Below are 14,815 nucleotides of genomic sequence, written 5' to 3' on the forward strand. Positions count from 1 at the left end.
TAGATTGGCTTATCTCTGGTATGTAGGGCGTTTGGTTGCTGTACTGAATAGGAATCGCATCAATAGCCGCACATGACTTAATGTTTAGCATGGGTAATAATAATTGTTCCATAGTTGCATACTGCAATTTAAAAAAGTTGTGCCCATATGCGCGTCAATATACACAATGTAATTGTGGCTACAACTTTAATATGCCTTTGCTAAGAAAACCATTGTATCCTATCAATTAATTGATCAATAAGATTCTCCTTGATCACAGGTGCGTTTGCGTAATGATTATATTGAAGCACGTGCCTTGGCATAAGTGTCATGTTTAACGGATGGCTGATTTCAATATACGCCACGTTCTATTCTCTTTGATAGAGTATTGTTAATTAAGCTGCCACTTCGAATGCCACTAGACCAGCCGGAGCTTCAACATTCAATTTGTGTACAGATACAAACTTATTACCAATATTCTGTCGCTTTTAAACTCGGAAATTTGCGGCCACGTAACTATTAATTGAGAACCCCGTTTATATCATTTTAACTGTACACAAATCATATTCTCTTTGTTCATTTTGTTCTTTTAAAGTCAAAAGAGTCAAACATAAAAATGCATTTAAATTTAAAAAAAAAGTATCCATCAAGTGTAAGCCTATAGTGTACCCCTTTAAATCAAAATCTTTGAGAGAAACGGACACCTGTGATAATAAGAATAAAACAATGGACAAACCCAGAATAAAAAAAAAACAACAAAGATATAAAACCTCTTTCGATGCAGAAAGTAAGAGCCTACACGTTTCTGATTAAGAGACACACGCGTACTTACACCACGGATTTACGGTAGACATGCTGTATAATTCTGTATCAATACATTACATAATTATCGCCTTTGACCTGTTAGGAAAACGCGATTTTACTGGAACACGAGTTTACCGGTTGTCCAAACTAAGTATAATGCACATAGCCTCAAACAAAAGCAATTTAATAATTTCAACATTTAGCCTTTTAACCTATTAGGACCCGGATATCGTAGTTTCGAGCAACCTGAGAGGAATGCCATTGGCATTATATCAAGGAACACGATTTATGAAAGAGTGAACAGATATATTTTGTAAAGGACTTTCGAGTCTAACCGCAACATTTACAGGCATGGTTAGATACCGACATCAACAAGTAAAAGTAAAAGGTATTGTTTCGAACATCTTTAATAAAAATTGAAATCACCAACTCCAATGTGGCAGTTCTTTCTTAATTAGTTTTGAGTACTAGGAATTGTCAATAGGATAAGCTACTTCGGGACAGTTATAAATGAAATTGATACATATTAACACAGTTGTTGGACAAAACAAACCCTTAAGGTAGCGTATGGATGTAGAGTGATACTATTTGCGCCTTTAGTCTGTGCGTAGAATGTTGGCTTTTATTGATGAGCCCGCAAACGTAAAGCATATACTTCTGAACAATACTTACAGCGTTGCGAAAATTTAACTCAAATTCATTTCAGTGTAATTTCCAATATTACATTAATGAAACTGAGATATACTTGGCTAGACAGCCGGGAAAATGCCAACACACCAATATTTCGCATATGTCAGGTTTTAAACGCACGATCATCTCATATATGGCAATGAGACAACGTTTGGCAAGCAACGAGAATTAATACCGACAACTTCTTATAAGACTCGCACAAACGATTTTCATCGTAACAATAAGTGTTAAGTCAGCACCCAATAATAACATCTTCGATACCACTGAAGCCACGTGATATCTTGTAATTTTTTGCTGACAGTTTACTTTGAAATATTAATACACGACTGATTGATACTGATATTTTCGACCTGTCCCGTAAATTTCAATTGCATAATTTAACCACTTATTGTGGTGATAACGACTAAAATTCCCTTTCGTACTTTACGCCATTTATTTCATCAATCACGTTGTTTATCAAAACAAAGTTCCGAATAAATGGCCGATTGTTTCAGCTGTGCAATGTGTTTTTGCTAGACAATATCTTAAAAGGAAATTTCTATTTTGAACTTATATTTTGTTTTATTCTATCACATAGTAAAAATGTAATTTGATTTTCAAACGTTTGAGAAACACCTGATATATGTTTTTCCACAATCATTAATTACTTTTTTGAAATTATATAATGACATTTTTTCATTATTCTCTATCCTTGGCAGTCTACTTTAAGCATTACTTATTTTTTGTAAAACAACCAGTAAAAAGTACATGCTGTTGTTTAAGTTTTTGTTGGTTTCTTTTTCTCTGATGTGTTTAATGGTCATAAAACTGTTTATTTGACTAATGTTTCAGTCAGTTCAATCAGTACATAAAGATTAATGTCGTTGTCATACAAAATTACACTGAAAATAGAAAAAAAAGTTGATTCACAAACAGCTTAGTTCATTAGATGAAAGTGGCAAACATTCTTTATTTCCGGCCCGATATTTGCGCAGTTGAGTAAAGAAAAAACGGTATTTCTATCATTGCATGAACCATCATGCAATATTGTCATTTGACTTTTACCGTTCCTTGTAAACTATATAAAAAAGGAAATTGCTTCTCAGTTTAAGGAAGCATTATAAAAAACGAAATGCCATCTTAGGATTGAAATAGGGTAATGACATTTTTAATGTAGTTATCCTGTGATTGTTTTAATGTAATCATGTACTTTTCAGATAATAGGTTGTCAACTAAGCATATGCAATATTGTCACGTGATAATATCGATGATATCGATAGTTATGTTAGCTCCGCGTGTGTGTGTGTACCTCGTTCCTTTTGCATTTTAGCAATCACCTTATTGACGAGTTCAAAGTCGTTTATATTAAAAACAGGATAATAATACTTATAAATGATTTATCTGCATGATTCAATACTTAGGTTACGTTTATCCCATTATCTGTTATATGTTATGTTTGCATTTTCTCAAAAGAATATATTCGCAAAACAAAAGAGTCTCTTTAAACATTTGTTTTGAGTTTGTTTCGGCCCAGTAGTCGTTTCAAAAATATTATTCTCCATATCATCACATCATGGCTGTTTGCATAGGCAACCTTCAAGGCAAGATCTCATTTGACAGATTAAAATTGGGTCCGTCGACTCCGGTATATTTGGCATAGTTCCTGCAGTTATTTAAGGCGAGATATGTACAGCGATGTGACAGCTTCCGTGAAGCAATGCGTCAAAACAAATAAGACTGCCTAAGGCCTAAGGGTTCTAATAAAGGAACAGCCTAGCTTTATTTCCCAAGCAGGGAATCAAGTAAACCCCTGTTCACCAGTATTAAATTCACGGATCATAAGATATCTACATATTTAATGAAATCTGGTAAAAATAAATTTGCGTTTAAGCAATACTAATTCCTATACTCTACCCTAGGCAAAGATCCCTTCAAGATATAAAATATGTCTACTTTCAACGAGCAGTCGTGTATTCGGTGATCATTGTCACAGCATTTTATAAAGCAAAACAATAGTGTTCTTCATGTTATTATGGTTAACCGAATGTTTTAAATGAACATGGAAAACCCTATGATTGCCGTAGGCAAAAACCCCAGTGATAAATGTTATAATGTAATTGTTATTGATGTGACGCATGTGTTTGAGTGCATACATGTGTTAGGGCTTGTGCGTGGATCAGTCCTTATGGTCAACTGGTTATTGCATGATCTTGCCACTGGCCTTGTCCCATAAGATTATATATTCTGGACATTGGATGGTCACATTACAATGCTAGAATGTAAAAATCGCCAATCTTCTAATCCAGTATGTATCTATTATTAGTTATTTTGTCTGTTACTAACCAACTACAGAAACGTTGGGGGTCTGTATAATTTCATATAGATATATATATTCTTTGCAGGTGACGCTACATGCGACGTGTCTTACGTTGATGGCGATGACGATAGACCGCTACTGCGCAATCGTGTACGCCATAAAGTCTCGCAACTGGCGCACCACGACAGCCTCAATGGTCGTCTGCATGATTGTCTGGCTAGGTATTGTCTTGAATCGTATTTTAATACCTTACATACTTATAATGGCATATAGCAGAAAAAAAATCATTTTTTAATTTAATTAAACCTACAAATAAATGTATGTTAATATTTAAATGCACTAACACATCTTTGAATCCTTATGATAAATTGATTTTCTTAACTGACATTGACTAGACACTTGCTACTTACTGTGCTTTAGAGAGCTGTTGAGTCCTTACATCTAAACGCAATGTCTCGAAGACAAAGGTCACGGCCACAATGTTTTTGTTTGATAAGAACAAAATGTTTGCTATAATAACTCTCAAATGACTTGTTAAATCTGTTGTTTGATTCTTATTAAATAGTTGGTGCTTGATATTAAATGAAAGCACATGGCTAACGTTACGACTATTGGGATATCATTATGATATAGGGTCAAAGTAAAAGCTGCCGACACGGGCCCCGTAGGTTAAATAAAATTTGTGTTGCTTAGAGGAACTGTTTAAATCAACGGCAATCGAATTAATATTATATAAAATATGGAGATATCTCTCTGCAAGTGCATGTAAAATAGTAGTCTTACGTATTCTTTAGCCCTAGAATTTCATTTATTGAAATCTATATAATGTTAAATGAATGTCATCTGAAGAAGGTGATTGTCTTTTTTGAGTCTTGATACTTGAGAAACACTGTGTGAGTTTTTAAAAATGTGTGGATTTTGAAGTAATATATTTCCTAAATACATTTGTATTAACAGCATCAATCATCATTTCACTGCCGTTCGCCATCTACTTCCGGACAACGGTCCAAATAGGAGGTTATATTTACTGCGAGGATGTATGGCCGGAGCCGAAGCAGGTGTACGGCAAGGCGTCCATTACACTCGTGGTGCTCACTACATACGTTGTGCCCCTAACGGTTATCATATACTGCTACGCTAAGATACTGCAAACGCTTTGGAGAAACAAGATGGCGCATGGGGTTAGTATTGTATTATTTTTCAATATGTTCTCTACATGTATCATGTATGATGCGCCATGATATTGAAAACATTGCCGAAAATTGAACAGAAACAAGTAAGTGTCCCTACAATTTTCTATGATGGTAAAAACACTTTGAAATACAAGATGGTTCATTGAGTACGTTTTTAATACATTACATTTCTACTACTCCTGAAAACGATATTTGGAAGCACGAACGGCATAGTGTTTATAACACAGAGTATGAAAAGACAAGCTTGGTATACCTAAGGCTTAATCAAATTTAGGCTGTCCGTTGACCGTTATGTTAGATACAATAGTTGCGTAACCTTGCAAGGTCTCTGACATCAAATAACATCAAATTGAGTGTTATTAAGTATGATATTGAAATCTAAGTCATATATTGATGTCAAACTAAAGTGGACTACAAAATAGTTTCATTTATCACGTTTCAAGTATATTTTAGACAAGTAGCAGTCATCGTTTGTATGAAAACTCAAAATTTAAACAAGATTGCGTTTGGTTATCAGTACGGAAAAATAATAATGTAGTCAGAAAATGTGTCTTTTTGCTTATTGGATTAGCTTTAACTGATTTCATAATACAAAGCTCGAAGGCACTAGTATGGTCATTTACTTTTCGTAAAAATGTGATAAAGTGGTGCTCCAGGTAATATTACATTTCATAAGCAATAATATTTTTTTAAGGAAAGCATGGCAAGAAATGATGTATAAAACAAGCGACAAAGACATAACAGGAATTATTTATATAGACGCTTACTGACACACTAGTTAGTTATTTTATGAGAATAATGATATTGTGTATTAAATAGTGTAGAAATATAAATATAATAACGGCTGAACTCATCGTAGATAAGGAGAATATCATAGATAAATATATTGTATTTTCAATTAGACACTTTTTACATAAATTGGTTTTATATGCAAGCAGAGAAATGACATTGAAATGCCTTTATTTTAAGTTAATATTAGTATATATAAATATAAACAGTACTAATAAGTCCATTGGCTGTGTAAGTTTCCAGTATAAAACCACATCATTCCTATTTCCAGACGCAGTCAAATGGGATCACGTCCAAAAAGACACAATTACAAGACAAGAGGCGAAAACGCGTCACCAAGCTGGTGGCGTCTGTCGTTATCGTGTTTGCTGTATCCTGGCTTCCTATCCATATTCTTAACATCTGGTTTAAGTACGACCCTCTTTTTCCGCGAACACCGACCATGTACGTCATGAAAATCGTTTCTCACACATTATCGTACTCTAACTCGTGCGTGAATCCGTTTGTATACGCCTTCCTTAGCGACGGGTTTCGTAAGGCTTTCCGCAAGACTTTCCCTTCCATTGCAAATCGATACCGGATTTGCGGCGGTCCAGTGGATGACTGCGTTACACAAGTGGGTTTAGTTGATAGGACTGAGCACAACTCAAAGTCTACAATGACAACCGTTTTAAACAATCACCAAGAGGAGAGAAAGCTGATGCAGACGGACTTATGAGGCATTTCACTACAATTAAATACGCCGAACGCCTCTGGATGACTGCCCATGAATTCCTATATATCTCACAGTTTTTTTACACGATTCAATATAACTGTTTTAGCCAGATGACGAATGGACATATATACTTACTTAAAAATCGAAGAGAGTTTGCTATACCAGGCAACCTAGCCTTCAATTCAAATACAATATGTTTAATACACTATAAAAGGTTGAAAACATAATTATTTATAATGGTTTACTTTAGTACTACTTAAACTCACGTTATTTTCTGACATCAGTAAAGGGAAAAAAACACATTTATTTGTTGATGTACATGATCGTTTGGTGAAAGTCATACTACAATTGTATTTGGATGATTTTTATGGGTCATTTTAATAATTGTTCGCTTAAGCATTGCCATAAATTTCCGAAAAATCGTATCAAAATCGCTTAATATAATTATAGCTTGCGTATGTTAACTTATACCATCATACCATCATGTGCGGTACTTTTGTATAAAGTCATCTGATAATTTGAAACAAATGTCGACTTCATAGAAAAAAACATGTGCTTCTGCATGGATCTGTTCTTCTGAGAGTGTGTGAAATTATTGTGGTGTTACTATTTTTGCTTAAATGCGCATCGAAGACATCAAGTTTATATGACTTATTCTCGGAATTGCAGGTGGTTTAATTTTGCAGTCCCTAACGAATGAATTGTATATCAAAGCTTCATAATTCCCTGTCCTTTTGATTGTTATGATATACCTATACCAAAACGAAAGTATTTTTGTTGCTGCATTATCTTGACTTATGTTATAGTAGTTGTCATTGTTTTGGGAAATCATGTTTGTATGAACATTTGCATATTGTCTTTCTTCGATAAAAAAATAAACAGTGAAATAGATGGCACCCGGTAGAAAAGTGTTAAAAGTCATGACAGTAAGGTAAATTTATATTAATATTTTATTACAAAAAGAATTAAGTTACATAAGTAGCAAATAAAACGCACATGAATCGATGAAAATGAACAACGGCTAAGATGCAGTTCACATCGCAGAAAACAATGTTCCAAGTGTGTACCACAAACCAAAACGTGCACACGCTTAATATTACTTTAAGGGCTTATATGCTTTACGTATAGCAGGATACACATATACAAGGAATATACATATTTTCATCAATATTCCCATCTTAAACTCATCTTAATACTTTCTCTGCACAAATTTTCTTTACGCACAATATCATTACAATTTCAAAACGTGATAATATTTGTGTATTTTCCCCAATATAACTTTTTCGGAAACGACTCGCAACACATCGAGGAAATTGTGAACAAGCTTTGTCCCAATGAGACGTTTATAACTGCAACATCAGACCTCAAAATGAAGTGTCAACAAGACAAATGTGGCCAGTTCCTTTTATGAGGACTTATCAAAAAACAATTTCAAATGTCTTGCTATGTTTGTGAAATTAATATCTTCTGTTATATGTAGTCTTTGTTTTGAAAGTCAATATTATTATGTTAATGCGTTGTGTATGATTCCATTGAAAATAGTTGTTATATATGTGAGATTATATAATATTGCTTAAATGTTAGCGGCATTATATTGGAATGACGTCCTAATGATCCCCATTTTGCGACGGAAACTAAACAATGTTTAAAAATGAATGACATTCATGTCATATAATTTCTTCATATGACAATTATTAACAATAAATTATGTTTCTTTTTCAAATGTTGCCTATGATTCATTAACAAGCACTGATCGTGATTTATACTAGGAAGACTGACAATAACACCCCCGATATAGGTTCTCTTTTTTTCTTTCTTTTTTCTCTGCAAGGACACGTCCAATAGTCCTAGTTAAATCATAAACCCTTTTTTATTGTTGTTTTATTTTTAAACAATAAACTAATTATGGATTATTTTATATTATTTTATATAAGTCCTTTCATGCACAAACTATTACAATCGCTTATCACTTCGCATGCATGCATTAAACAATCGTGTACAAATTACTACATGTTGTTTTGTGTACATGGAATTTGACAACATGGTGGAATAGAGTAGTATTTGTTTTATTCAAACAATATCATGTTTATTGCCATAAATGCTTTAACTATAACTTGTTACTGTCGTTTAAACCTTATTGAATTATAATAAAGTTATTAATCCATATTTCTTGTGTCTGCAGACAATTTTTAAAGAAGTAGCTATGCACAGGTTGATAAACTTATCAATAAATGTCCGATAAAGCTGATGATCTATATTGTACACCGCATACTTCACTGCAATTTGGCAATAACCGTTAAAAGAGCTATGAATATGTCATAGTCACCATTATGCGGTAAGAACAGATTGAATGTCTTGAAGCACCGGGAAAAGCTCTACGACGCATCACAAATGACCATTTATCTTGGCAATAATCGTCTTAGAGAGCCATTACAATATTAAAGCCATCGGTAAAACAGGAACGTTTTCTTAACATACGAGAAATGTCCATTCATTGCATTTAGACTTGAAAAAAACGGCCAGTAAATATAGTTACCATGTATCGGTAACTATTTCGTATATTGAGACATGGTATTGTCGGTTTTACTTTTAGTGTTGTTCAGATTTGTTCTGTTCAAGTATACTTTTGATAAATATTTTACAGGTAAACTAGAGCGTTTATTACATCAATCAAGTGGCAATTCAGTGACAAAAGCATTATGTAGCATCATTTTCTGAGCATTTCTAAGCATAGGCATTAAGTGAATCGTTGTAGTGATTTCTTAAACTGAAATACTCTAAAGCAAGGGTACGTAAATTGGGGACGCTAGGCTAAGGTCAGTGGACAACGGACAATTACACTCTTGCGTTTTCATGTGATTCGTGTTGAGGTTATCTAGAATGTGTATTGCTATACTAGTTACTTAGGTATTAATCCAAACCACATTTAAAACTTTAACAAGTCTGTAAGATCTCATCACAAATAATTGCCCAGACAAATCAGTGAATGATGGGTGATGGGCTACGTTAACGAAACAATTATTAATAGGAGGGTTGGCAGTCATGATATTTATATTTATTTAACACTCTATACACTTTAATTCCTGAACGGTGAATACTTGTCGCCCTTTTCAAATTATTACAATGAAGAAGACTTTTGCTCAGATCATATCATGGTATGCAAACAATGTCCGTTGTAAAAAATATAAACGGATATAATCCAATCAAAATTAAAATGCATAATTTGCTATCATACTGTTTTACTGTTACGCACAATATCCAGGACTGTATCTCAAATGTCAAGGTTTAATCTTTAAAATGAGTACTCTTAGAAGGACTTGTCATGACTTAACCATTCATTATAAGATTGTTTTTATAAAACATGCCAGCAGGATTCATAATGGGGCCGAGTGTCGTAGTTCCACGTTTTTTCAACCTGTAATTTCTGCATGTTATTCTTTGTTGTAAATGTATTGATTAGCACTACGTCTGTGTCAAACACTCTTTCGTCGGGCTCGACATGGCGCCATTTTGTGTATAATTGTATTTGAAAAGAAATCAACAACAAATATCATGTAGAGTATTACTAGTTATTTCTACGTAAATTACCAACACAATTGATATCAAAAGATACAAAAATGGACGTAAACCCAAAGGTGTACTCCTGTATCAAATGCTATTAGACATACATTCATTTTATTGCATGTAAATGGATGTTTTTTATATTGTACTGACAATTACATATCCAGAGATCGTATCAACCCATTCTAGTGCATCATTATGTCAATCTTGAAACAAAGGGAAAGATGCTGCAATATCAGCCTGGAGACAAAAAATAACACTTGATTTTTAAACAATGTATCAGTATTTGTTGTTATTCCTTTGAACATATGAAAGGCATTTGGATACATAATTCAAACACTATTTCACTAAAGCACCAGAGTAAACGAAAGTGAATCCATTCACAATGATACTGTCTTAAAAAGGTGAATCACTTTGATTAATAAATCCAAATTTATTTAATTTAAGCTTCACTGTATTGTTGATTGGGACATTTGGCAGCAATGCAATAAAACAGGAACAATTAATTTCATATATACTAATAATAACAAACGTTTCAATTAAGGCCAAACCAATTTAAATAAATGTTCTTTAACTATTCTGCTATGAATTCAAAGGCTATATTAAGATAATCAAGTTAATTATATTTGCATTAATTCGTTTGTGTACGAAGTTTAATGCTTAAAATAATTCCACTTTAATTCCACCATATGTTTCTCTTACATAAATTTAGAAAACTCTTAGATTAATGCGATAATGCAATTAATTTATATCAACATTTCACAGTGATATGCTTAGGGGCACATTTACCTACTTGGCAATATATCTTACATATTGAACATCTTACTTCGTTTAAATTGTTTTACTGTTCTTAAGTAGGATTTGCTGTTGAATCCCGATACTACTATAATCTGAGTTCTGCTTTAAAATGAATGCCGCAATTTCTCAGCGAAGTAAGTGCTAGTTCTAGACAATAGCCTCGCTGTATCATAAAATCAAACTATCTACAAGTACCTTTGTAGAGCTATTGCATGGCAATTTGATAACATTTCCATTTAAAAAAAAATATTTTAAGACGAAAATTATAACTTCATTTTTGTCTACCAAAATATCAACATAATCGATATTGAGTGGTACGTAAATGTTCTTCAACTCGTGATTGTGTACTCTTAGATCACATATTATTTAGATACATGTTGCTGCACGTTCATGTTTTTTATTGTTTTAACATTCACAAATCATAAAATCTTATCAACCCACTCTAGTCTCTCACTATTTCAATCGGCTAAAAAACAATGAGAACAAAATTCTCATGAGAATTAAATGGCATTTGAATTCCCGGAAAGAAAACAGAAAGAATGCAAATCGTTGCATTTGTCTCAGAAAACATCCATTATTTCGTTCTAAATAAACAGATTAACCATTTCAGTCCTACAGTTTATGTCAGGTTTCTGGATTTTGGTCCATTTTCGAAGCCTCACTTCACAGGTAGGTGTTTATTATGCATGTAATTGAGATAACCAATTTCTGTCAGCAGGGGCCCATTAACCACTCTTCCCTGGACAGTTTTGGGGTCAGAAGGATATTTATGAGAGAACATCTTCAGTACGATTTCTGCACTAAAATTCATGATGACTATAGAAAAGCAATTTATATCATTTACTTTAGTTTTAAACTATTAATGAAAATGAAAAAACAAAACATAATCATTGATTCCATAGCAAAGAAATGAAACATTGAAGTAAATAAAAGAAAAATATTCAGTCGTATCATTTGATTTAATTTCGAACGGAATAACTTTATACATGGGATTTTTATTCATGCTTTTCATTAAGATAACGTAAGCTGTCTACTTACTACAAAAGTATCAATATTAACCCTATTATACTCAATGAAATGTACAATTGAATGAAATGGATATTTAGGTTTTATAAAATATAATAATTTATGTATTTATTGACTACTCTAAGTGTTATGATTTAATTAATCGCCAGGCATTGTGGTTAAAGTTAATTAAAGAAGGCATTGATGGTAAAATATTGAAAATTGTTCGGGCAATGTACAGTAATGTGAAATCGTGCGTGAAGCATATGAATACGCTGTCGGGCTACTTTAATAGTGGTGTGGGCCTATTCCAAGGGGAGATTACATTTCCGATATTATTTTCCCTCTTCGTCAATGATCTTGAACACCACATGCAAGAAAACATAAATAACGGGTTAACACTTGACCAATTATCTATATTCCTGATCATGTTTGCAGACGATTGTGCATTGCTTAGTGACAGCGCTCAAGGATTACAATTACACCTCAATCAGCTCGACAGTTATTGTATGAATTGGAAATTGACAGTGAATATAGAAAAGACTAAAATTATGATATTTAGAAAAGGTGGGCAACTGACTGGGCGTGAAATATTCACGGGAGCCAAATCGAAGTGGTAGAAAACTTTAATTAGGTTTTGTAATGACCTCAAAGGGCACATATAGAAAGGGTATTGAAAACTTGGCCAGTAAAGGACTTAAATCTGTATGTTCATTAAATAATATTATAAAAGATATGTGTATACCGTTAAAGATGACTTTTGATTTGTTTGATACTTATGTGACTTCAGTACTTAACTATTGCTGTGAACTGTGGGGATTATCTAGTGCTGATAAGATTGAGAGACTGCATAGAAAGTTTTTAAAGCAAAAGTTAGGTGTTAAAATGGCAACCAGTAATAATGGACTGTATGGTGAAACTGGAAGGTTACCATTGATAATCAGCAGAGAGATACGCATTATTAAATATTGGTTTAAGCTTATAAGTTGCTATGATAACAATTGTATTTTGTATGCTATATATGTTAATATGTTACGAAAATGTGATAATAACGAAAGTAATTGGCTTTCAAATATTAAAGAAATGCTTCGGCAAGCTGGTTTTAATGATGTGTGGTTATTTAGGGACTCGGTAATAAATGTTAAATGCTTTATTGCTCAATTTAGGTTAAGGCTTAAAGACATTTATACTACCCAATGGAGGGAAACAGTGAACACACATGTAATTAAAAAAAGTCGGTACCATTTCTATCAAGTAAAATGATGTATTTTCGGCCTCCCTTTAAGCTCGCATTGACAATGATACGCTTGATTTGAGGAAATACTGTATTTCCCGATTTTTGGGACCATCTGGTGTAAAGTCCCTTTAATGTTACCTGTCAAACATTTTTAAAAAGTATCCGCAGAAAATTAAAACGAACGCCAGAAATGTTTGAATACAATTTTTATGTATGATTTACTTATTTTCTTTTCCAGTTTGGTTTTTGGTACTTTTTAGAAGCTAATATGCCAGAAAAATGAAGTGTTTAACTTTCAAATACAATAAAACGAAATCAATCGCTCTCTCAAAGCAGCTAATACTTTTGAAACTATGAACTGTAGTCTGTATAATAGGAATAAAACAATATAAATAATACGATAAAAATGTTTTTCTGACAAATGACAAAAATGTATTGGAAATACAAAGATATTTTTTTATCATTTCGATATTTTTCTAAAATTACTTCAACATTCAACCGGTTACGGCATAAGAGTAGTTTTAAAACAGAAAAAACCCCACACTATTAGGTATTTACAAGAGATTTAAAATAACAGAGCTCATAAGCCGCACAATATTATGCCACTCAAGCAGTTTTCAAACAAACTTAGCTGCGTAATAATACGCTTAGAAGACTTATTGCAGCACTAATTGGATTGTACTTGCATTTAAAGTACGGAAGAGGGCATTATTCTTGTTCGTTTCTTCCACGCCTTTTACACTAACCCTCCCAAGATACATACTTTATCAAATTGAAAAAAAATGTATCTTGTTCCGTGATCTTTATAATTATGTTATAAATTTCATGCGGGTGATGCGCTTTTAACTGCTTTGGGAAATACTTGTTGCCTTTGCTTTTGATAGTCTGATAAACCAACATTATACAAGTATGTCCATACAAAAGAATATCTGCAAGGTATTTACCATCACACAGTAGTATATTAGCTAAACCTGTTAAGGTGCGTTGTCTTCGTAACCAAATATATAAACAAATAAATGGTGTATGAATAGGTAATTTGAAATAACAAATATGAAATAGCTGTATAATAATGAAGTAAATAAAAATTCTTAACACCTCAATTTAACGTATTAGTCGCATATAAGCCTCAACATATCGATCAGTAATAGACGAAAACATAAATTAAGTAAAATAACGTGAGGGCCTCAAAAACCATACGAGCACGTGTGTTAGGGTTCAGAAAGTATCTTCATGCATGATAAAGATGTGTACACGTCATATATGTGCCATAAACAGATTTATTAACATTTATATCTCTAAACTTATACCTTACAAAGAATTAAAATTGTAACAATCGAACTCGATCTGAAATTTTAAGTCACTATAATCGATATTGATATGTTTCATACGCATAAAAGCGTTTATTAGATAATTGAAACATTCCATGACAAACTGTACCGTTAAATTTGTGAGTTTAGTTATACAATGATTTATTACATTAAAGATAGTGGAACAATAAACTCCACTGATTCATGCAAACGATACTGCAAATTGCTCTAATTATTTTTGTAATGCATTTCTGAAACCAGATGGTAATATAATTTTTCTTTTATTGCTTTTTAATTATACTTTAATACAGGTTTAAACCTTAAGCTTCGAGCTTTAACATTTAGGAAATTTCCCCCGATGGTAAACGTTACATGTTCAACATCTGTGTACACTAATATCAAGATAAATCGATTGAAACACCTGCAAATACTCTAGTTTCA

At 32.8% G+C, this 14,815-nt stretch overlaps 1 protein-coding gene across 1 annotated transcript in view; it reads left to right on the forward strand.

The window, feature by feature from the left end:
* Nucleotides 1-8,623, forward strand: part of LOC128242098 (galanin receptor type 1-like) — a 60,786-nt gene extending 52,163 nt beyond the window's left edge. Inside the window, exons 3-5 of the mRNA XM_052959178.1 lie at nt 3,855-3,990; nt 4,727-4,950; nt 6,023-8,623. Coding sequence (XP_052815138.1) covers nt 3,855-3,990; nt 4,727-4,950; nt 6,023-6,469 — 807 coding nt within the window. The 3' untranslated portion in view covers nt 6,470-8,623. The remainder of the gene's footprint in view (nt 1-3,854; nt 3,991-4,726; nt 4,951-6,022) is intronic.
* Nucleotides 8,624-14,815: the final 6,192 nt, after the last annotated feature.

The sequence above is a fragment of the Mya arenaria genome, chromosome 1, assembly GCF_026914265.1.
Source record: "Mya arenaria isolate MELC-2E11 chromosome 1, ASM2691426v1".
In the NCBI taxonomy this organism is placed as follows: Eukaryota; Metazoa; Mollusca; class Bivalvia; order Myida; family Myidae; genus Mya; species Mya arenaria.